The 21,890-nt window shown below is 30.8% G+C and overlaps 1 protein-coding gene and 2 long non-coding RNA genes across 7 annotated transcripts; 1 reads left to right on the top strand and 2 right to left on the bottom strand.

The window, feature by feature from the left end:
* Positions 1-405: 405 nt before the first annotated feature.
* CtBP (C-terminal binding protein) lies at positions 406-20,974 on the top strand. Of its 5 annotated transcripts, none has more exons than XM_012489292.3 (8): positions 406-792; positions 16,633-17,073; positions 17,186-17,473; positions 17,769-17,957; positions 18,044-18,133; positions 18,293-18,434; positions 19,180-19,357; positions 19,716-20,974. In XM_012489292.3, the coding sequence occupies exons 2-8, from the start codon at positions 16,876-16,878 to the stop codon at positions 20,044-20,046; spliced, it is 1,416 nt and encodes a 471-aa protein (XP_012344746.1). In that variant the 5' UTR covers positions 406-792; positions 16,633-16,875; the 3' UTR covers positions 20,047-20,974. The 5 variants fall into 5 exon arrangements, with proteins under 5 accessions (XP_012344746.1, XP_012344742.1, XP_012344737.1 ...); XM_012489288.3 differs by having other exon boundaries at positions 19,713-20,974; XM_012489283.2 differs by having other exon boundaries at positions 18,293-18,449.
* On the bottom strand, positions 10,835-12,462 carry LOC147657635 (uncharacterized). The gene is made up of 2 exons (XR_015292050.1): positions 11,364-12,462; positions 10,835-11,283 (listed from the first exon to the last, which is right to left on the bottom strand). It is a non-coding gene; the product is annotated as an uncharacterized LOC147657635 (long non-coding RNA).
* LOC116414793 (uncharacterized) lies at positions 13,539-14,929 on the bottom strand. Its single transcript, XR_004225355.2, has 2 exons — positions 14,630-14,929; positions 13,539-14,179 (listed from the first exon to the last, which is right to left on the bottom strand). It is a non-coding gene; the product is annotated as an uncharacterized LOC116414793 (long non-coding RNA).
* Positions 20,975-21,890: the final 916 nt, after the last annotated feature.

The following is a 21,890-nucleotide window of genomic DNA, read 5'->3' as shown; positions in this document are numbered from 1 at the left end:
AAAATATCCATAATATTTATACTTTATATTATTTTTTATATACTTTATAAACTTGATAATTTTGAAAGTAAATTATATATAACATTTTTATATAATCTTTCCATTACAAAAATGTATAAATTCGTTACATTAAATTGAAATGCTCGATATCAGGTATGATGAAGCAGTTAATAGTCCTATCAGAAAACTAAATTTATGTATAAGCATAAAATTAATATATCTAATTTATTATTAAATGCAACAATTAAAGAAATCTTGAAAAAATAATTTTAATAAAATATATTTCAAAATTATTGTAAAAAATTTGGCCGATATTTAACCGTTCGGCTATGCTAAAATCGAAAAGGATCGGTTATTTTCGGATACACTCGGCCAGTGACGGAAAGTATCGGTGGCGCGCGCGAGTCACTCGGATGGCCGGGGGCCGCCATTTTCCTCCAGCGAGGGAGACAGTCGCGAACGTAGTTCCGCGCATTGTCGACCAATTTTTTCATCGAATCGAGGGATTTTTGCGAACAACTGGGGCGTCGGGCGGGCGCGCGTGACCCCAGAGCCCATATCCGAGTGAATATCGTTCCACGGGAGGCTTGAAGTCACCCGTGGACACCGTGAGAATCGTGTGAATCGAAATACAGAATCAAGGCGCCGCGCGTATACCCCCGATCAAGATACAACGTAAGAACGCCGTGTGAGAGAGTGATTAGTTTGGTGATCGCAGTGTAGCCGGTGAAAATACACGAGTACCTAGGAGTACCGTGAACCGAGGAATACAGGGAGAATCGCCTCCGACAGGTTAGTGAGTGTTTTTCTTACGTAGATCGCGCCGCCAAGAGCTCAGTATACGCCGTGTGCGTCGCTCGCGCGGCCCCTGGTGTGCACGGTGCATGCGTGCACACACGCACCGGAGAAAATTCCGCGGGTTCGTGCGTGTGTATTTGTATGCGTTTCTATCTTCTGTCTGTACTTGTGCGTACAAATACAGTGCATACGTAGTTATTCGTTTCATGCCTCTACTTGTGCAAGTGTATGACACTTAGTGTGCGAGTATGCTAACTAGTGATATGGCGGGAGACGCCGCGCCAGCAACGAACCACGCGCCTTTCTTTTTATTCATTCTTCTATCTGCCAATTGCTCGATTATTCTATTTTTTTCATTTTTTATATATTTTTTATTTTTTAAAATCAATTATAGAGATTTTAATTTCTATTTTATTCTTTATTTTATATTTAAATACTTTTTCACTGAATTGTGTGTAATCGTATCTTGACGTTGACCTTCGGTAACGCTTCAACCTCTCCAATGAAACGTTACATGCTCTTACTTCTCACGTTTCTTTTAGTGTATTTATTTGTGAATCGATATGTAAGATTCCTTAATTTAATTTGCAACAAATTTACTATACATGTTCATTTTAAGATAGAGTTTCAATGGCTAATTAAATATCATTATTTGTTTTTTTTATTACATATATATATATATATATATATATATATATACATGTATACATATAAAAATTATAATAATAATACATTTGAAACAAATTATCTATACAGAATAAATTATTATATTAAATAAATCAACAATTTTGTTTACATTATATTTGTTTTATAAAATGCACGTGCGAACTAGGTGAATTTTCTGACATATCAAAGGAGTATGAAAATTGTTATGAATTATTGCTAGATGGCAGCACTTTGCGTTATGTTTTGAAATTTTATATATAAAAAGAAATCTTAACGAAATCTTGAAGATTTTCAGTTCTTCTTCACTTATGTTGAATGCGCATACTGAATTCTGAATTCGTTTGAATTAAGTTCGCGTGACTCCCTCTTTACATTTTGATAAGTCATGATACTGAAAATATTTGATTTATCATTCAAAGAGTATATCTGCAGAGCGAAATGTCTATGGTACAATACAATCTGATGTAAATCATTTATTCTGTTAAGTATACGTGTCATGCGGCTGACCGCCATTTGGATAGACGCTTCTAGAATATCATTCATTTGTATCTCTCATTCCTTCCATCGACAGTTTGTCTTTTTTCATGTGTATTTGTCTCTTGATATACTTCATATTATATGATGCATTTTTCATACGAAAGATCTGTATACTCTGATTATTCTAAAGTATTTTCTTAAGAGATAATATAATTTAGAAATACGCATTTATATGTGTTGCTAATTATTACTCCGCGTTCGTATTACAAATTAACATCCTCTGAAAGTTTGAGCGAATGTTTTTAAGAAAACGATTATTGTTCTGTACTTGTGGGTGACACTGCAAACGCACTTAGTGGTTCTCAACTTTTTCCGTCGTGTTTCCAGGTGTCTCACTGTTGTCGTGTGAATTTTTTATGCTTTGTATAACCCGCATTCTTTAATTCGATATATTGCCCATTTTTCTCATAATATAATATTGTTAATAAAATTTATTTTAATCCTTACGTTAATTACATTATTTTTAAAAAATATTTAATTTTTTATAATATCATTTTTAACGATAAAAAAATAAAATTTTTTGCAAGTAAGATTAAAAATAATTTATTTTTTTATGATTGCATAAAGTTATAATCATGAAGCAGAATAACTACGATGTTTTATTTCCTTAGCAAAATTGCAATAGATACATCATACAATTAAATATTAATTATATATATTTTCTTTAATTTAATAATTTAATAAATTTTTTACAATTATTATTTATTATTATTTATTAAAAAGATTACAACAGAATTAATTGTAAATTTAAAATAAAATAATTATATACGTATTTATACAGTTTGTAAATGAAGAATAGTATTTCGTAACATAAATACTTCTGCTTTAGTACACTTTAATACACGCATTGGTTTAGTTTTTCTACGAGTTCGATGTTCTTGCTTGGACTCGGTTAACAAGCTTCCGTTCGAAACGATAAAGCATGTTAACGACCTACTAATCTGAAATGTAGGGTTTGAACGATTGAAAAATATTAGAAATGTAATATTGTATCTTTTTTATAAATCCTAATAATATGAAAATATGATTTAACTATACGAATAAATTATCACAATGTAGAAAAAGGAAGAATAAAAAAAAATTTCTAATGTAATCATATCATCACATGAAAACCCTTAAAATTAAAAATTTCGATATATAAGCATTGTTTAAAGGCTAATGGCATATCCTAAAGGACGTCGGCGCCAAGCGGTATGTCGGATTGCGTAACTTTTGCCGAATTTAACGCGAATATGGAACGAACGCGTCGTGTACGTTTCCCTTATTTTATTTCGTCAGTGTGCACACGCGCCACATACACGGTAACTTATTCATCGTTGATTGTGTCGGTATTTAAACGAGCTCCTGTTCTGGCCTTACGTAATTTGCTGAACGTGGAGGGCAGCGATATACACGCGCTCGGTTGCTTATTCAGCGATGTTGTGACCTGTATTCACGTCGCGACACTTCTGTTTCTTTTTACTAGAAACCCACTCACGGTCGACGGTGTGTATGCGCGCGGCGGCGTTTTGTATATTTATGTTTTCCTCGTTGGCGCCGCGTAAATCCATTTCTCTTAGTAGTCCAAAGAAAAAAAGAGAAGGCGTTATCCTTCGAGAAATTTAAATTGTTCTTAGTTTGACAAAGAAGATTACTTTTCACGTTAGTATCAATTAACCAATAGAGTTTTCTTTTTTATTTAGGATCATTTTAGTTAGAAAAATATTTTCATTGCTGAATTCCTTTTTCTTTTTTCGATTCTCTCTTCGATTATTATCTTACAATGTATACATGATAATATAACATTTATTAAAAGAAGAAGGAAGAGAATTCGTTTTGTCATGTAGATATATATAATTTTGATACTTGTTAGCTGTTGATTGAATATAATCAGATCAAGTGAGATGATACATTAGGAAAATTTTCATTAGATTCATTAGATTTATTAATTTATTTATTGACTCATAATTTATGTTAAATTATAAGATCGCGACAGAAATTAATTATTGTTTGTTTGTTTAAATTTTATAATTGAAAAGCAACATTCTTTTCTAAATTTAAAGTTCAATTAAATATTTGATAATAATTCTTTTTTTTTTTTTTTTACAAGACTATATAAACGAATATCTATTATTGAGCATTCAAGATAAAGAGCATTTCGAGCGTTCGTGGTTCGTTTGATTATATTTTCTCGTTGTCGTATTATCGTATCATATAATATATGCTGAGCTAAATAAGTTCATTATACGACTTGCATGGTCTTTGATAGGATACATATGTATCATGAATGTACGTAACTATTTGGAAATGTTATCGCTTGCACTGATAATAATGCGATAATATGAATATGAAAAATTAAAGAAATATTATATTTTAGATTTTTATGCTACTCAAATATTAATATTAGAGATATTATTATATTATGATCTATTTCAAATTTTTCATTTTATTGAAATATTAATCATTATTTTTATCGTTAAATGTAGATTTATTTTCCAAATAAAAATTTCAAAAAATAAAATAATTGTGTGGATTAATAAATATAAAAAGAAGCCAAGTTTGTGAAGATTTTATTTTTCATTATTCTTTTTTTATCCGTCATTTTTTATCATATAATTAAAGCTTAAAATTGCTATTAAAAGGAACAAGAGAAGAGATGTCGAAAACCGAGTAGATAAAGAGAAAGATAGCAGATTATCAGGGGAGAGGAGAAGGAAAAAAGTGTCCCTGTCTCGTACGAGACTCGGGTGGAACCAAACCGCGGCGGTTATTATCGATCTCTCGGCATCGTTACACTTCGTCCGGGATCCGTACAAGTGCGGTAAAAGGCACGAGAGAGTGGTTACGTCGATTGTCCACGGTTGCAGAGAGAAGCGACGCTCTACAGGCTGTTTCTAAAATAAGCAAGCAAAGCTTTTCGAGTACTTTTTGTTTATCTTCGCAATGGGGGATAGATCCTACTTTAACAAGTACCGAAGTGACTTTTTTTATAGGTCATTTTATATTTGTTATGAGGATTTTTCTGATTCAGGAAAAAATATAATGTTGATTTTTTTTTAAATTATTATTCGTGGAAATATTAATTTAATTTAATAAATAATTTCAATGTTTATTTCATTTTGTTCAGATTAAGCATGTATTTTTTTATTTTCTACATTTTCTATAGTATATATATTATATTCGTTCAACAATAATTGAATATTTCTTTAGCCAATTATTTAAAGAATACTTTTATAAAAAGTCGCAATATATGATAATATATAATTTATCATATTAGTGATTAATAAAAAATTCAAATTAAATCAATGATATAAATTCATTTATGAAAATATAAATGTATATATAAAGTTATTTCTTTATATTAATAAGTATTATGAGTGTTTAAATTATATCATGACAAAATTTAAAGCTTGAAAATATGTAAGAACCTTATTAGATAAAAACATATAAAATATTTTAAATCTTTTTTTAAACATTCTTTTAAACCTCTATCGTAAAAAAAAGATAATCGTAATTCGAGAGAAAATTTTTTTTCTTTCTGTATCCACGGGATCTTTTTCTATTTTCTATCCTAAAGATAAATATCGCTAGTCTTCGAAAATCAATTAAACGAAGATTGCAACTTATCGAATGACTATTGTTATATAAAAATTTATCGACATATGTGCATATTATTAAAACTTTTCTCTAAGATATTTGGTGACATTTACGTAAGGAAGTAGTTGTAATAATTATAAACTATGCATAAGTAATACTTACATAAGTTTTGATTTAATAAACTTGAAAAATATGGACAGATCTTAAAGAACCAATATTTATTTCGAAGTTTTTTTTACAATTATATTAATTGATAAATCGTCTTAATAAAAGACAATTAATGAATAGTTCCTGTCTATAGTAAACATGAGCATTATATAGCTCTTGTCTCGTTATAGATGAAACGTTTAGTATATATATTCAAAGTTTGCTCGCTCATTTTAGAAGCACTGTATATATCCGATCGTTCCATAGAAATTTCAATGTAACAGCCTAAGTGGCATGTGGATGAGTGCATGACAAAGAGGGAAAGGGAGAGCGAAAGAACGAGCTAGTCGGTTGTAACAGGTGCCCCCACCCGTTTTCTTATAACTCCTCCTCTCTTTGCTTCGATACTTCTCTCGTAGTACTGTTCTCTTCAGGTTCATCTCTTTATCCTATCTGTATATCTTATAACGTTTCGTATCTTCTTTCTCTTTGTCACTACTTAGTCTCTTTTATGTAAGGCTAGCAAACTGACCTGACTCAACTATTGGATATGCTATGTCTCTCTCAAAGGAAAGAGACGTGCTAGAATACGTTTCTTCTCTTTTTGGTTTTATCGTCGAATTTGAACATAAAAATAAAGTTTTCCGTTATATGTTGTGTAATCAGAAAGCTACAATAAAGAGCGTGTTTTTTCATATTTAATTAAAACAATAATTATATTGAACATAATAGTTTGAAAAATTCCAATCATTTATTATATTTATATAAAAGATATAATAAAAAATTAAATATTTTTATAGAATTATATATTGTATGTAAAATATGTAAAAAAATATGTAAAAGAAAAAGATACTTAAATACGATAAGAAAAGATTATATCACAAAAAAGAGTTAAAAATTATTTAACAAATATTTTAGATTGCAATAGATGTATTAATGTTAAAATTTATTAAAAGAAATATGTTTATAAATCTAAAATTGACTTTAATTATATTTCTTTTGTATTAAGTATTGTATATTAAATGTTGTTTGAAAATCGTATTTGATGGATATTAGAGCGTATCGTATAAATTCGCAAAAAAGATATATGACAATTTCTATGTGATCAGCCAGCGGAACGTTGAAAACTGTTTCGTGTGCACTCTGATTTCTTTTCGTCATGGGCCGCTTCTTCTTGTACAAATAATCGAGAATAGGAAAAGCATAATTACTGCTATGTTATTCAGGCTACAGGCAATCGATTTCTACAATGCTTTTACAATGGAATGAAAATATAGATATCGCTATTCATTTCTACTAGTCTCGCGGAAAATGGACATGGATAGCTATAATAATAGATAAATGTACATAACGCAAAACAATCCGGAATAAATATAAAAACGATATTATTGATCATATTTACAAATTAATCATTTGTTATGTTATAAATTATATCTAGAACTATTTTAAATCATAAAGATAAATTTTTCATTAAATAATAAACAACATATTATTTAAATATTTAATCATTTAGATCATTTAAATATTTTAATGTAATGGAATAGATAATATTATAATATGCGTCACATATATATCTTCATATTCATTGCTCAATAAAAGATATATCCCACAATATATAATTATGATATCGTTGATAATATCTTCGAGTGAGTTAATTAAATAATATGCTTATATAGCTGAAAATATCCGAAATACCTTAAGATTATAGAAATTGTGCCATAAATGAAATAAAATAAATACAAATACTGTAAACATGAAAAAGAAAGAGATAGAGAGAAATATTAAACATTTCAAAAACAATACATGTTTTAGTAAAAAAAATTCGTTGTCTTCAATGTGATGTAGCCCGAACGTGAAATACGACCCCAAGATAATGGGGGTAGCGCATCGCCATTGTAAACAGACTTGGAAGCAGTAAGCAGCTCCGGGATTTAGTTCGATGTGTTGGAGGACGGGGACAGCGGGAGGTGGTTGGGCGAGTCTGACGGTTGGGATGAGGAAAGCCGAAGAGTAGGGTGCCAAAGCGGGGCGAGGGTAAGAGGGGACGTGTCGTGAAGAGAGGGGCAAAATGTCGAGGGTGGGAAGTTGCCGAGACATCGATCGGGCCGGCCATTGCTTGCCACACTCCACTACTAGGAGTCAAGATGCCATATCCACTACGAGGAACTAAACTCCATGAAACTACTCTCTGCCGCTCTCTACGCACTTGTCCTAACCCGCTGTAACTCTGTATAGGTGTACGCCGCGCGCGCATAGGTTGAGCCAACGCGACAAACGTGTACGACTGTTGGGGGACGATTACTGAGTAGAAAGAGAGAAAAAAAGGGAAAGGCAAAAGAGCAACCAAGAGGCGAAAAGCGAGTTTTGTGCGTGTATTACGTATAGGCATACACGTATGTGTGTTGGGTACAATACAACGAAACAAGTGTACGCGACACACTCATCGTTGCTGTTACTGCTGCTTCCATGCTGGAGAATCGCGCGTTCAGGCAAGAGAGAGAAAATCGTTTGTATATACTCACGGCCCCGTGAGGTCGCTTTTAAACGCGTATTCTCTCACATACTTGGGTCGTTCATGGACGTTCTTGCGCGGGGACATTGGCGAGCGTGAAGTAAGTTATAAATTGGCCCTCTAATACGTGGACAAACTTATTCCCGATGTAACCGTTGCAACTAATGGGTTATAGCTCACTAGATGTTATTAATGGACTATCATTTCTTTAAATCTTATTAGTTTTTCTTTGCACGATTGATTTGAAATATTTTAAATAATATATTCGACATTTCGATCATATACGATATAGATATACGAATGCACGTATTTCTTCGAATGTTAAATTTGTTAAATTATTATATTTCTAGAAATCATTCATTGAGTAGATTTTGCATGGGAAAATTCTATTCTAGTTATATATTCGCGTTCAAATCAAATTAATATCTCGCCAAGTTTCTTCCTAATTGGAATTAGAGTAACAAGATTTTCAATTCGAATTGGTTTGTTTGGGAAATTTGCCAATAGTACAAGTAATGATTGTGTTTCAATGTTTCCAGAATAATTACTATTTAACCTATTTTACATCTTTTTTTTCATCTTATATCTCTTGAAGTATAAAAGTAGTAGTAATATATGAAAAGTATTACGAGCGACTTTCTTTGTTTCTTTAGAAGTGATTTATTCCGTGAAGCGCGTCCAGAATGGGTGCGGAAACAATAAGAAAAGTTGTCGCGGTTTATGTGGAAAATTCTGATTCAGAGCGGAAGAGGATATAGAGAACTGTAAAGAGGGGGAGGGGAAGTCGACGGAGTGTATGTAACTTTGAAACTCAACAAGGGTATATTCATCGCGTTCCCTACTCATGAATAGAAAGGGACGAGCTGGCACATGTCTTGAGCCGCATTGGCATTGTTCTTTTTATGTATGCTTCTCGATCGAATTCTTCTTAACCCGAAGCAGAGTTATGCGAATGAATGATCTCTCGTACAAGAGATGCCGTAACAATTCTTTGCATCGTAATGCTTGAACAGACTGCAACCGTGTGCGCACAGTCAGATCTGATTTAACGTCACTCGTCGGCCAGCATGAAGACACTTAAAGGGATGTTAAACGGTTTTGAGAAGCATTCCGTGTGTTCGACTCGTTCCATTCGCCACCTGTCGGCCTCTCTCTGTCTTCAAGGTTTCAAATATGAATGCAACGAATATGTGGAGGGGCTCGAGTCCGTCCGTGCTCTTGTACTTTCCCCCATATACACTTTGCTGCACGCTCTGTAGGTTATTACTGGTTGAAAGTTTGAAGCGGCGAACGATTGTACCGTCAGTTTACCGTCGTTGCTCCTATTATCGCTTTTGTTCAACGAACGTAACTGGCGACGCCTTTTGTCAGTGGCTAATTAAAAGTTTCCACTAACTTGGAAATCTTTAACGTTGAATTTTTCTGTTACCACCGTTGTTCGCGCGAACACAAATCGCGGCGCTTGAATGGATTCGTAACTTTTGTCGAGAAATAGTTTGCCAAAGTAAATGTCCAACAACGATATTGAACATAGCAAGTCAAATGTTTTTCAAATTGAATCGCATAAAGTTAATTATTACTCGCGCATATTTGAATACTAATCGCAAATTTAGATGAGTCACTGAAGGAGCCGATTTGATTGGTATGAAATATTGATATATTAATACATATTTCTATATTTGTTAAATGTAGAGAGAAGGGAATATTCATATTTCGAATGCGCTTAACATTATTTCATATATTTATTCCAAATATTTTCAGAAATGATCTCAAGATCAATACATCAATATAACTTGTTAAATTTAATAAATTTTTGATCATTTTTATAATTTTATCTCAATAAATAATAGGATTATTTTAACACATTACGAAAAGAATTAATTAAACGAGTTAATTGAGTTTTAAAATTGTACGAAAAAAAAAATTTTAACGTGCTAGTTTTCTTTATTATCATAAAGCAAATCTATGAAGTGATTCATAGATGTATAGTAATACTTCATTGAATGAATTTACATAAGTAAATAATGTAAGAAATGTTGCGCAAACATATATGGATAATAAGTTATGACTAATTGAAAGAAACAGTTATTACTTATTATGTTTATTAAAAAAAAAAGATATTAAACATAATTAAAATGCTCTCTTTTTTATATTTTCAGTAATTTATTTATTAATATTAACATAAATTATTATAATAAGAATTTAAATAATTTATAATAAAAAATTAATTAATTTAATGTGTATTGAAACAAAAAATTCATTTCGAAAATTTTTCACAATTTATTATATACATATAAACATATTGTATATATTTTCTTTAACGTAGATACGAAGTATTATCTTGTATTTAATGAATCATTCTGTAAATTTTACAATTTTCAAATGTATTATCTATTTACTCAAAGATTAAAACACCTAGTCATTTGTTTATCGAAATTTATATTATCATATAAATAAATTAATATTAAAGCAATTAAAAAAAAATGTAATACTTATATCAATGTAATGCTTAATAATTTTTTCAATAATTTTCCAGAATTAATAACTTTCTAGGATTAAATAAAAAATAAAAACTTTTTAATTAATAACATTAGTAAATTATAAGTTATAAACTTTTTATTGTATATGCATAGTTTTTATACAACACAATTTATAAAATTCTCTTGTATAATTTTATTCAATTTATCACTATAATTATTATTATGCAAGTTATGTTTGTTATTATTAGTAACGTTTAATTTGTAAAATTTCCAATAATAATGCTATAAGAGATCCCAAAAAGAAATTTTCACAATCAACAAAGCCATTTATAATTTCAATTGAATTAGTTAAGTACAAAACTTGTTTTTCATTATATTTGAATTTTGATTCAAAGAAAACCATACAACAAAGTTCTTTGACTGGGAGAACGGTTGTAACTTCTTTTCGAACTACATACGCGAACTCTGAAAGCTAAACCTCTTCGTAAGTACCGACTCGACCGGTTTCTTTTTTTGCTCTGGCGTACCATCAAAGGAGGGACAGTACTCGACCATGCTGACTGGTGTCTGTTACAAAACGATGCTTACAAGCTTCTATACATGTACACGTTCGAAGAAGGGTAACGATGAACACGAGCGAAACTCACGCTTTCCTTGGAATCTCGCAAACTTCGTCTTGGAATTTCGATCGTTGCCTGCTACATAGAACGGGAAGGGGAACAGTTCTCTGGAAAGTGGGAGAAACATCTTTCTTCCTGAAACATCTTGTCCAAGTTTACAGACTTCACCTAGCTGTTTCTAAGTCACTTTTACTTTTTATCATTTTATAAGTAATATAATTTTTTATTATATTTTTAAAATTTATAAATAATTAAAAAACATTGTAAATCAATATATTAGCGATCTCTGCTGAACTTTCGTGCAGTATTTTTTCTTGGAATATTTGTCTAAAAAAATTATTCGTATTATTTATCAAAATTTTTTAATATTTTTACTATTAATTTTTAAACTACATAATATATTATATAATAATAATTTTATACCACAAAAATAGTAGCTTCTTATTTAAATGAAAAAAATTAAATTTTAATTATTTATTCATAAAATTTTATTTTTTTATTCATTAAATTATATTTTTATTGTTACATAAAATTTTCTTATCGTATCATTATTTGATATTTCAAACTTTATAATTATGTTCAATAAAATTTAAGAATTTATACAAATGTTCTTAAGAGATCTTAAAAGAAGATCTTCTTGAACATAAACACATAAAATTCCGAAATTTTTTTCGATTTAATTCGCTCAAATTAAAAAAAATATATTTTCCTTTACTTATCCGCATATAATACTTTAAAACTTTTCATTCTGGTTACAAAATGTTTCGCTTTGGGTCTGGTTAGACCACAAATTGATACGACTGGTGTACGGAAAGTAGCACGGCAAGCAAACGAGAGTGACACCGGTCGGGTCGATGCCAATCGATCGCCACGGCGAAACATCGTGGCGAAAGTTTACAGAAAAGTGATAATTCCAAAACACATTGCTTATTCGTGCAGCACTAGAGGAATGGATATAGAAGGAAGAGAGGATAGATACTTGGAAAGCAAGGTATGAAATGAAGGAAGAAGAGAGGACGGAAAGTAAGCAGGCAGAGGCAGGCTGGCAGGGCAGGCGTTGGAGAACCGAAGTTTCGCTTTAGGAGCGGGGAACTTAACTGAGTTAACTTTGCTGCCGAACCAAACTTTCCGCCAACTTTAAGTAGTCGCCTCTCCTCTTCTCCTACTCTCTTTTCTCCCTCCCTTCCTTGCTTCACTCATGGCCGTCGCTCGTTACCCGCTGGAAAGACGAACGCGGAGGCGGAAGGTACCAGAGCAACAGTCCCTCTCTCCCCTTTCCGATCATTCCGTTGTACCCAAGGATGAGAATGCCCGAACGCCGACACTGATACTCGTCATTATAATTGGACAAGTTTCTTCTGCTTCTTTCTTCATTTTAGTACTTGACAGATTTTTTTTTTATTTGTTTTGTTTTATTTTATTTTTTATTTTTGTTTGTTTTTTTTACATTTTCAGTTTTTCGTCCTTTATTTCTCATTTCTTTTAAATACTATTTCTAATAAATAAAGATATTTATTTAAGTATATATTTATTATAGATTTTTTTTTATGTCCATTGTTTGAGGACTTGCAGATATTCTAACAATACTATGACATTTTTTATCTTTATAATTTTATGAATTTTTTTTTTAATATTTAATTTTTTTTTTGGATATATTTCTTGTTTCGATCTTATTTGTCAATGTTTCATACAAGATTTTTTTTTTATAATGTGAAAATTTATTTTTATTTTGTGCAATTAAAAGTACTTTAAGAATATAACTAGATTTTTTTTAATAAAATAAAATTTTAATACAAATTTAATACTAATTTTTCGATATATTATATGTTAAGTTATTTAAATAAAATATATCATGATTTTACTTATAAATAAATAAATTTATGTTTGAATGATTATATTTAATATACTGAATAAATTCAAAAATATAAAAATAATTGAAATATACTTTCAAGTTTTTTAATTAAAATAATGGCATGATCCATATTTAAAATTGACCTAGAATAAGTATCTGTTGATGCTAACAATACATCGCTTTAAAAAGGTTTTCACGTTGCTATATATGTCATTATAATATGAATGTTATCGCTAGTGCACTTTCCTAATAAGCTTATTTATTTCTAACTTATTATCAGTGAACATCCCGAATAAAATATTTTAAATAATAAAGATTTTGTTGTATTAAAGTGATTTGATTCTAATTAATTCTTTATCGATAATAGTATTTATTATAACAAATATTTATTACATTAATCTACTAAAATATTAAAGATTAATAAAAAATTAATAAATGTGCAACTTTTAATATAATTAAATTTATATGTCGAGAATAATATAATTTTTAATTACTTGACAGTTATTTCTCTTGTATCTAATCATATATCAGGCAATATAACACGTTATTTTTTTAAACATTCACATTGAAAAAGTTTTGTTACAATCATTATTAATGAACTTTTGAGTTAATTTATGGAATCCTGATTTGAATCTGAATTTTCTTCTTTTCATTGATCGATATTAAAAACTTGCGCGATTATTATCGCAATGAAGTCGTTTGAATTTCACGTGTCACTAACAAAAACCTAGTCACCTCTCCGCGCGGCAAGTTTTGAAACAAACTTTACTTTATCGTGGCTCGATTGTAGGAAGGGAGAGAGCTGGCAGGACGAGCTTTCCTCCCACCAACGGTTCTCCGCCAAGTAAAGTTGCTCCCAGGTTAGACAATAATTGGATAACTTCGCCCTCATAGCTCCCCATCCCATCGGCAGCTTCGTCGCCCCACCCTTGCTCTGCTTTCCCTCTCCTCTCCTTCTCGTCTTCTTCACCGCCACCCTCCATCGTTGTATCTGTAACTCGAAAAACTCTGTTGCACACTGAGATTAAGCTAAAGGGTTGAATTCGACCGCTTAGTCGAAACGTTCGTTCTAAAAGCTCGATAAATTTTTAACTCTTTCAACATCTTTTGATAACTTCTAGAAAGCTTTTACTGATTTAAAAAAATATTTACGAATTAACTTTATAGTTTGTAAACATTAATTATATATATAGTTTAACTTTATACATTTAAAAAAATATTAATGAAATTTCAAACAAAATATAATTTTATAAGTTGATAAATAATTTGGAAAAAAGTATGAATAGTAAATTTTATTATTTAAATATTTGTTTATTTATTCAAAAATATAGATATAAAATATTATATTTATTATAAATATAAATGATATAATGACTATAATACATTAAACATATTATATTTATATTACATACATATATATATTTATATTATATTTACATACATGAAACATTATAATAAATGTAGAGTTCTTTCTAAATGTACTTCCTTTACACATTGCTCTCTCTGCTATTCTCGTACGTGTATTACGTATGATATACGTTGCCAGCTGTCGAACAAGGGCTTAATCTCGCTTCCTTGCCTCTCCTCCTTTTGATGATATGAGCTTGCATTTTCGCTGAGTTGGCACAACATGTGCCCAAGTCAAAGTGCTTGGGTTTGCACTCTACGTTAGTATCGCATCCTCGCTTTCGCTGAGACCAGCAGCGATCTCATTTTGTAGCCTTCTCTACGGACTGTTTCCGATTGCTTGTGTATATTGACCAATAGATCAACATTCTTAATATATCATTTATCTTATATTAACCTTACCACATGGAATGTTCCTTGCTTCGATGGTCCTACTAAATACATATTATACATTTTGTGACGAAATCTTTACGAGTACTTGTAACGAACGAAATCTTTGTCATATTATGGATGGTTATAACAAAAATTAAATGAGAAAAATTATTGATATAATTTACAGAATAATAAATAATAAACAAAAGATTTAAAAATTGTTATTTGAAATGATTTTGAATACAATGTAATAATTAACTTTAAAGTATATGATATTAGAAGTAATCATTGTAATTTTTTTAATATAAAGTTAGAGTTTTTTATATTTGAATGAAGAAACTATTTGAATTGTAGTTCATCAACGAATATGCTATTATGTAAAAATAGTAATATTAAATTGTCTCTATTGTCAAAAATATCATATCATCAAAATATTTTTTAAAAAAGTTTGATTTATTTTTGATAATCTTGGTTAAGTATTGTGTAGTGACGGCGTCTGAGGAGGGCGCCACGTGTCGGTTTCTCTACTTTCTTATGGAACTTCGCTGGTTCAGCATTTTTCCGTTCCGCCATATAAAAGCACCGGGTACTAAATCGACTCTGATCGAACATATTTTCTGTTTTCGTATAGTTGTTTGTATATTGGTAATTTTCATATATTTTGAATTTTTGAAAATTGGAATTTATGAGTTATTAAGCAGTTAATCGGTCATTAAATGTGCAAATGCACCATGATTGGTTTACAATTGCTGCCGAAAATGGGCTGAAAATGTCGACCCACTAACCAAAGCCAGGCGTTCTATTAACTGTTCCAAAAACATTTGCCCCAGCTAGTAATTTCGTTTTCGATACATGGTGTGTTCTGTGCGATCGTTTTACTGTTTCTTCGTATTGAAGTATAGAAAGTTTATATGTATTTTTTCTTTAACATAATACCGGCATTATATTCTTAAGATATTTTACATTTTCCAAATACTTTTATTACTCTGCTGAACATACGCACTGCGCAGGTTAAGCCGGCGCGTTTCAAGGTAACCTAAAACATTCGGTTTTATACATGCTGTTAAGTGTTTCACTTTCCGTAAAGGAATGAATTTTTTTTATTTAACTGAATATTAATGTCTTGTTGAGTTCATTTTTATGTAATATTGAATTCGCGAGTAAAATGTTGATCTTGCGTGCCACATGGAGTTCTTTTTTACGAAAAAATTTATGAAGGCGTCGAAATGTATGTTTATTGACCGAAACTCGTATTTTATACATATTACATTTTTTTCAATACTTTAATATAATAAAAAACTAGTATAATATTTTTTATAAGTTTTATTATAAATTTTTTTAATTTATTTTTAAAAAAATATATTTTGTATTGTATGATTATATATAATTTAATTTTATTTAAATTAATTATAAAAATTTATATGGTTAATTAGTGTAATGAAACAATTTTTAATTTTAATAATATATTATAAGAGATATAAAATATTTATAAGAAATCTACATAAGAAATATTGGGACTTGCATTGTATAAGAATAGATTACAATTATGTTTTATATATATATATATATATATATATATATATATATATATATATATATATACAAACATAATATAACTTATATAATTTGTATTTTAAAGAATTATAATTATTTATAATTTTTTAGGAGACGGTATTCAACAAGTCGTGATGCATTGGAGGTTCGGCGGTCCTTATCCAAAAACCGACCAGAAATCAGTGTTACAAAAGCAATTTGTGTGACAAAGCATAAAAGTGCAAAATTATATTTTAAGACATACTCAGAAGCTTTCTTATCAGTGGACTATATATCCTTGGAAGAAAGTAGACATTCTTAGTGACACTGAAAGTACAAGTGAAAAATATAAAAATTGGGGGGGCTGTTTGACCGATGGACAAACGGAAGATGATGCCCAAACGCCCTCGAATGGATAACCTGAGGGGTCCTATTGCAAATGGACCCATTCAGACACGACCACTAGTAGCTTTGTTAGATGGTCGAGATTGCTCTATAGAAATGCCTATTCTTAAAGATGTTGCAACAGTAGCCTTCTGTGATGCACAATCTACATCAGAAATTCATGAAAAGGTGAATCATTTAAAATGAAAATATATGTTATTAAAATTTATTTGAATTGAAAATAGATAATAAATATATTTTGTTGTTTGTAATTATTTTTCAAGATATAATTTTTCTATAGGTATTAAATGAAGCAGTAGGTGCATTAATGTGGCACACTATAATTTTGACAAAGGAAGATCTCGAAAAATTTAAAACATTACGGATTATTGTGAGAATTGGATCTGGAGTAGATAATATAGATGTCAAAGCAGCAGGTGAACTCGGCATCGCTGTGTGCAATGTGCCTGGATATGGTGTTGAAGAAGTAGCTGATACTACTCTTTGTCTCATTCTAAATTTATATCGACGTACATATTGGTTAGCAAACATGGTGCGTGAAGGGAAAAAATTCACAGGTCCAGAACAGGTAAAAATTTCGAAATATATGTAATGCTATATAGAGTTTATGATTTTGTCCTTAGAAGGAATATGAATTTGATAAATTGTATCTAAACCTAATACAATTATACAAATAGTTATGTTTATATTATATATTGACCGAACATTACGCATAATTGTTATCTATTAATATCATGTAGCATTGTATATAATTAAAAGAAAGAAGAATTCTTGCTCTTGTATTATCCCAAGATCAAACTATTGAATTCTATTTTCTCTTGTTTCATGAAATCATTAGAAATTTAATATTTGATCTTATTCAGGTTAGAGAAGCTGCAACAGGATGTGCAAGGATACGGGGTGACACACTTGGAATAGTTGGATTAGGTAGGATTGGTTCTGCAGTTGCCCTGCGTGCCAAAGCCTTTGGTTTCACCGTGATCTTCTATGATCCTTACTTACCAGATGGAATTGAGAAATCTCTTGGTCTTAACAGGGTCTACACATTACAGGTTTGATATTAGTCGTTTTTTTTTAATAGTATAATATTTTAATTTTAATAATATTTATATTATTTTATAATTATGTTTTATTATAGGATTTGCTATTCCAGTCAGATTGTGTATCCTTGCATTGTACCTTGAACGAGCACAATCATCATTTAATTAATGAATTCACTATCAAACAGGTATTACAATTTTAATTTAAAAAATTTTTTTAGAAATACTTTTTTTCTTACACTTTCATTCTCTCATAAGAATTAAATGAATACAGATGGTTTATTATTTTCTTTCAAAAAATGGCAATTAGTATAAATTGTTTATACCTTAATCATTCTTTATTATAGATGAGACCTGGCGCCTTTTTAGTTAATACAGCAAGAGGTGGTCTGGTTGATGATGATGCCTTGGCCGCAGCGTTAAAACAAGGCAGAATTCGTGCAGCAGCACTAGATGTACATGAAAATGAGCCATACAATGTTTTTCAGGGTCAGTGCTCACAGTGTGAGTTTTATCTATCCATATCTAACCTTCTCTCACGTGATTAATGTTTCCCTTCATCGTCTAATTTTCTTTTGCTATCGGATAACATAAGCTTATACGACAGAGGTAACGCTTGACAATAAAAATAACTTTCTAATCTATGTAACAATACCGATTATTTTCATTCATTTATAGTGCCATAAAATATTTATTTTTTATTATAAATAGAAATTATTTTGAAATGATAGAAATTATATTATAAAATAATTAAATTAAATCTTAATTTATATATTATATATTATAATTTATATATTATAAAAAATATATAAAAAAAAATAATTTTTACATTAAGAAAAGTGGTAATTAAGAAATAAATAAATTATTATTGATGAATTATTATAATGCTATTATATTATTATGTATTTTAAGTTAAAAGTTAAGAAATACTGTTTCTTGAAATATACTATATAATGCTCAGAAATGCTATAATTTGATGACGATTTTTTAATGATTCATTGACGTAGTATATTCAATTCTAATGAATTCATTAATAAATCATATGTATTGTACAAGTTATTATAAGTTATTATATTTATATATAAAAATAGATATTATATTATAAAAATAGATTTGTTTTTATTAATATTGGATTATCAAAATAATTTGTAAAATTAAACAATTAAAAAATTGATTAATTTTACGAATTATTAAAGAAATAAATAATATAATGTATTTATTGTATGTTCTATAGGTCCATTAAAAGACGCACCCAATCTATTGTGTACACCACACGCAGCATTTTACAGCGACGCAAGCTGCACCGAACTTCGTGAGATGGCAGCCAGTGAAATACGAAGAGCTATCGTTGGTCGCATACCTGACTGCTTACGAAACTGTGTGAACAAGGAATACTTCCTTTCTTCGACCGGGTAAGCTTCGTCCGTATGTTAAATAAACAGAACTCAGCTTAATTTAAAGCAACAAAAAAAAAAAAAAAAAAAAGAAGAAAAGAAATAGAAAAAATAATAATAAAAAAGAAATCAGCGTAGGGTATTACTTTTTTAGTAACGTTGCATTTGTTTCTCTTACACCGGGGAAAAAGATATCATAATTTTTACAGAAACAGATTTTCAAGCAGATGTTAACTCGTATTACATGGAAAGAGAATCGAGTGTGTAAAGTAACGTGGTTAGAAGCGTTCGAACCTTTGGATTTCCTAAGATCGATTGGGCACTTTGTAAAAGGCATTTATCGAAGTGGCCAATTTCTTTTCGCTTTCTCCAGCAGCTACCCTGAGGGAATCAACGGCGGATACTATTCCGGGGGGCTGCCCGTTCAACAGGCGCATTCAACGACTCCTCACGATTCTGCACCCCCACCTCCTGGTGGGCATTCCGTCGTCGGCGGCGGTGGTGGTGGGGGTGGTGGCGGACCGAACTCCTCTGCAGGCGGTGCAGGCGCCGGGGGTCCTACAGGCCCTACGGGTCCAACGGTAGGCGGCGGTGGGGCTGGAGGCCCTACTTCAGCTCCTCCTACTGGTGGATTAACCGGTATACCACACAGCATAGTGAGCGAGCCTGACCCCCGGCCAAGCCCACCTGCACCGAGCCCTCGTTGACCTTGAACCCCCGACGTCCACTCCAGCACCACCCTCCGATCTAATTTCCCTTAGCCATTCACACACGACCTCCGACGACAAATGGCCGATTGACTAACGTGTGTCGTGCACGATGTGCCCCAAAAATCTGTCCGCTGCTTCCGAAGAACTCGAGGGAATCCATCCTTGAGAAAGAGTGAAATGAGAGAACGGGGGGTAGGCGGGAAGAAAGAACAAGAGAGAGAAAGGAAGAGAGAGAGAGAGAGAGAGAGTGTGAGTGAGAGTGAGAGAGAGAGAGAGAGAAAGAGAGAGTGACAGTGAAAATGAGAGAAAGAGAGAGCGAGAGCGAGCGAGCGAGCGAGCGAGAGCAAGAGAGTGAGAGAACAAGATGGAGAGAAAGAAAACGTAAGGACGAGAATGAATGAAAAGAGAGAGAAAGAGAGAGAGAGAGATATGAATAGAAAAAAAGAGAGAGCAAGGGAGAGAGAGAACGAGAAAGAGAGAGAGAGAGAGAGAGAGAGAGAGAGAGAGAGAGAGAGCGCGCGCGCGCGCGAACAAGATTTGAACTGTTGCTGTGCGTGCGTTTAAAACGTGTGTTCTTAAAATCATACATGTGTTTTATGTGTACGCATTAGCGTAGAGTATGTTTGTTATGTGTGAATGGTGTGCATATATATGAGCTTGAGTCTATGTTTGCTGCTGGACTCTTGGAATAGTGCATTTGATGTAACGTTGTGACCAAACCAAATACAGTTGGGCAGTAATAATGACAGCTTATAAGATGTGGCTAAAAGAGGAAATAACAAACGGCGGGTAAGAATTTTCTGTGTCGTAATTTTGTATAATTCACTTCATACATAACTGCACATGACTTTAGAAACAAAGTAAATCAAGACAAGAAGAAAGAGAAAAGATGAAGAAAATAAATTTTCATTTTTTTTTGTTTTTTTTTTTGTTTTTTTTTTTCCTTTTTTTTTCCTTTTTTTTTTTTTATCAAAGTTTGATTAACGTTCAATCGATAAAGATTGGTAATTAGTTCCTCGAGCCCATGATCAGTTCTTCCTTTTCTAATGATACCTGCAGCATCGAGAAGTACATTGGCTAGTCATAGAGTACAAATCAAACATGGGTAAATATTGCAACATCTGGCACATAGAAAAGCATGATATGAATTTAATATAAATATTTTGTATAAGTTTTATCAATGATATTTCTCTTCCACTTAAATAAGTTTAACGAGACGTAGGGAATAAAAATTATTCCAGAATTTTTTATTTTATACTTACATTAGTTTCATTTGTAATTTTTTTGCGCTATATAATAGTTTAGTATTTCACGAAAACATCTAATATCATAACTAAAAAAAAACTTCCCTGTTCGATATATAAATGTATACACATGCAGATATATATATATATAAATATATATATATATATATATATATTATATTTTATTTCATCATACTTTTTCATTCAAAACATGAAATATCTTTTTAGCAAAGTCATGTATTATTTTGCCACACTGTATTTGGGTTCGCGCATGCTCTTTTAGTTTTTGTTTCTAAAAATAAAAAAAAATAAAAAATAAAAAAAAAGAAGCATACTTCCGAGAGCATACACATACACACACACACACACACATTATATATATATATATAATATATATATTATATATATGTACATATATACATATACATGTACATATATATATATATATGATACGTATATAGTAGTACACATATATATATATATATATACACACAAATATATAATTTGGCAATTGAGTAAGTTTTACCAACTTTATTTCTTTCGTGGACGTTGTAACTCTCAGTGTTAGTATATTATATTAAAATGAAGAATGTAGTT

The sequence above is a fragment of the Apis florea genome, unplaced genomic scaffold (assembly GCF_048593485.1).
Source record: "Apis florea isolate Af1SG1 unplaced genomic scaffold, ASM4859348v1 contig_3036_pilon, whole genome shotgun sequence".
Classification (NCBI taxonomy): Eukaryota; Metazoa; Arthropoda; class Insecta; order Hymenoptera; family Apidae; genus Apis; species Apis florea.
The sequence above is the reverse complement of the archived record's forward strand: the minus strand, read 5'-3'. Positions and strand labels throughout refer to the sequence as shown.

Coding starts and splice junctions, on each gene's coding strand:
- CtBP (XM_003690131.4), top strand. CDS start 16,876: ATGGACAAACGGAAGATGATGCCCAAACGCCCTCGAATGGATAACCTG. Junction 17,074..17,185: donor CATCAGAAATTCATGAAAAG/GTGAATCATTTA, acceptor ATTTTTCTATAG/GTATTAAATGAAGCAGTAGG. Junction 17,958..18,043: donor ACAGGGTCTACACATTACAG/GTTTGATATTAG, acceptor GTTTTATTATAG/GATTTGCTATTCCAGTCAGA.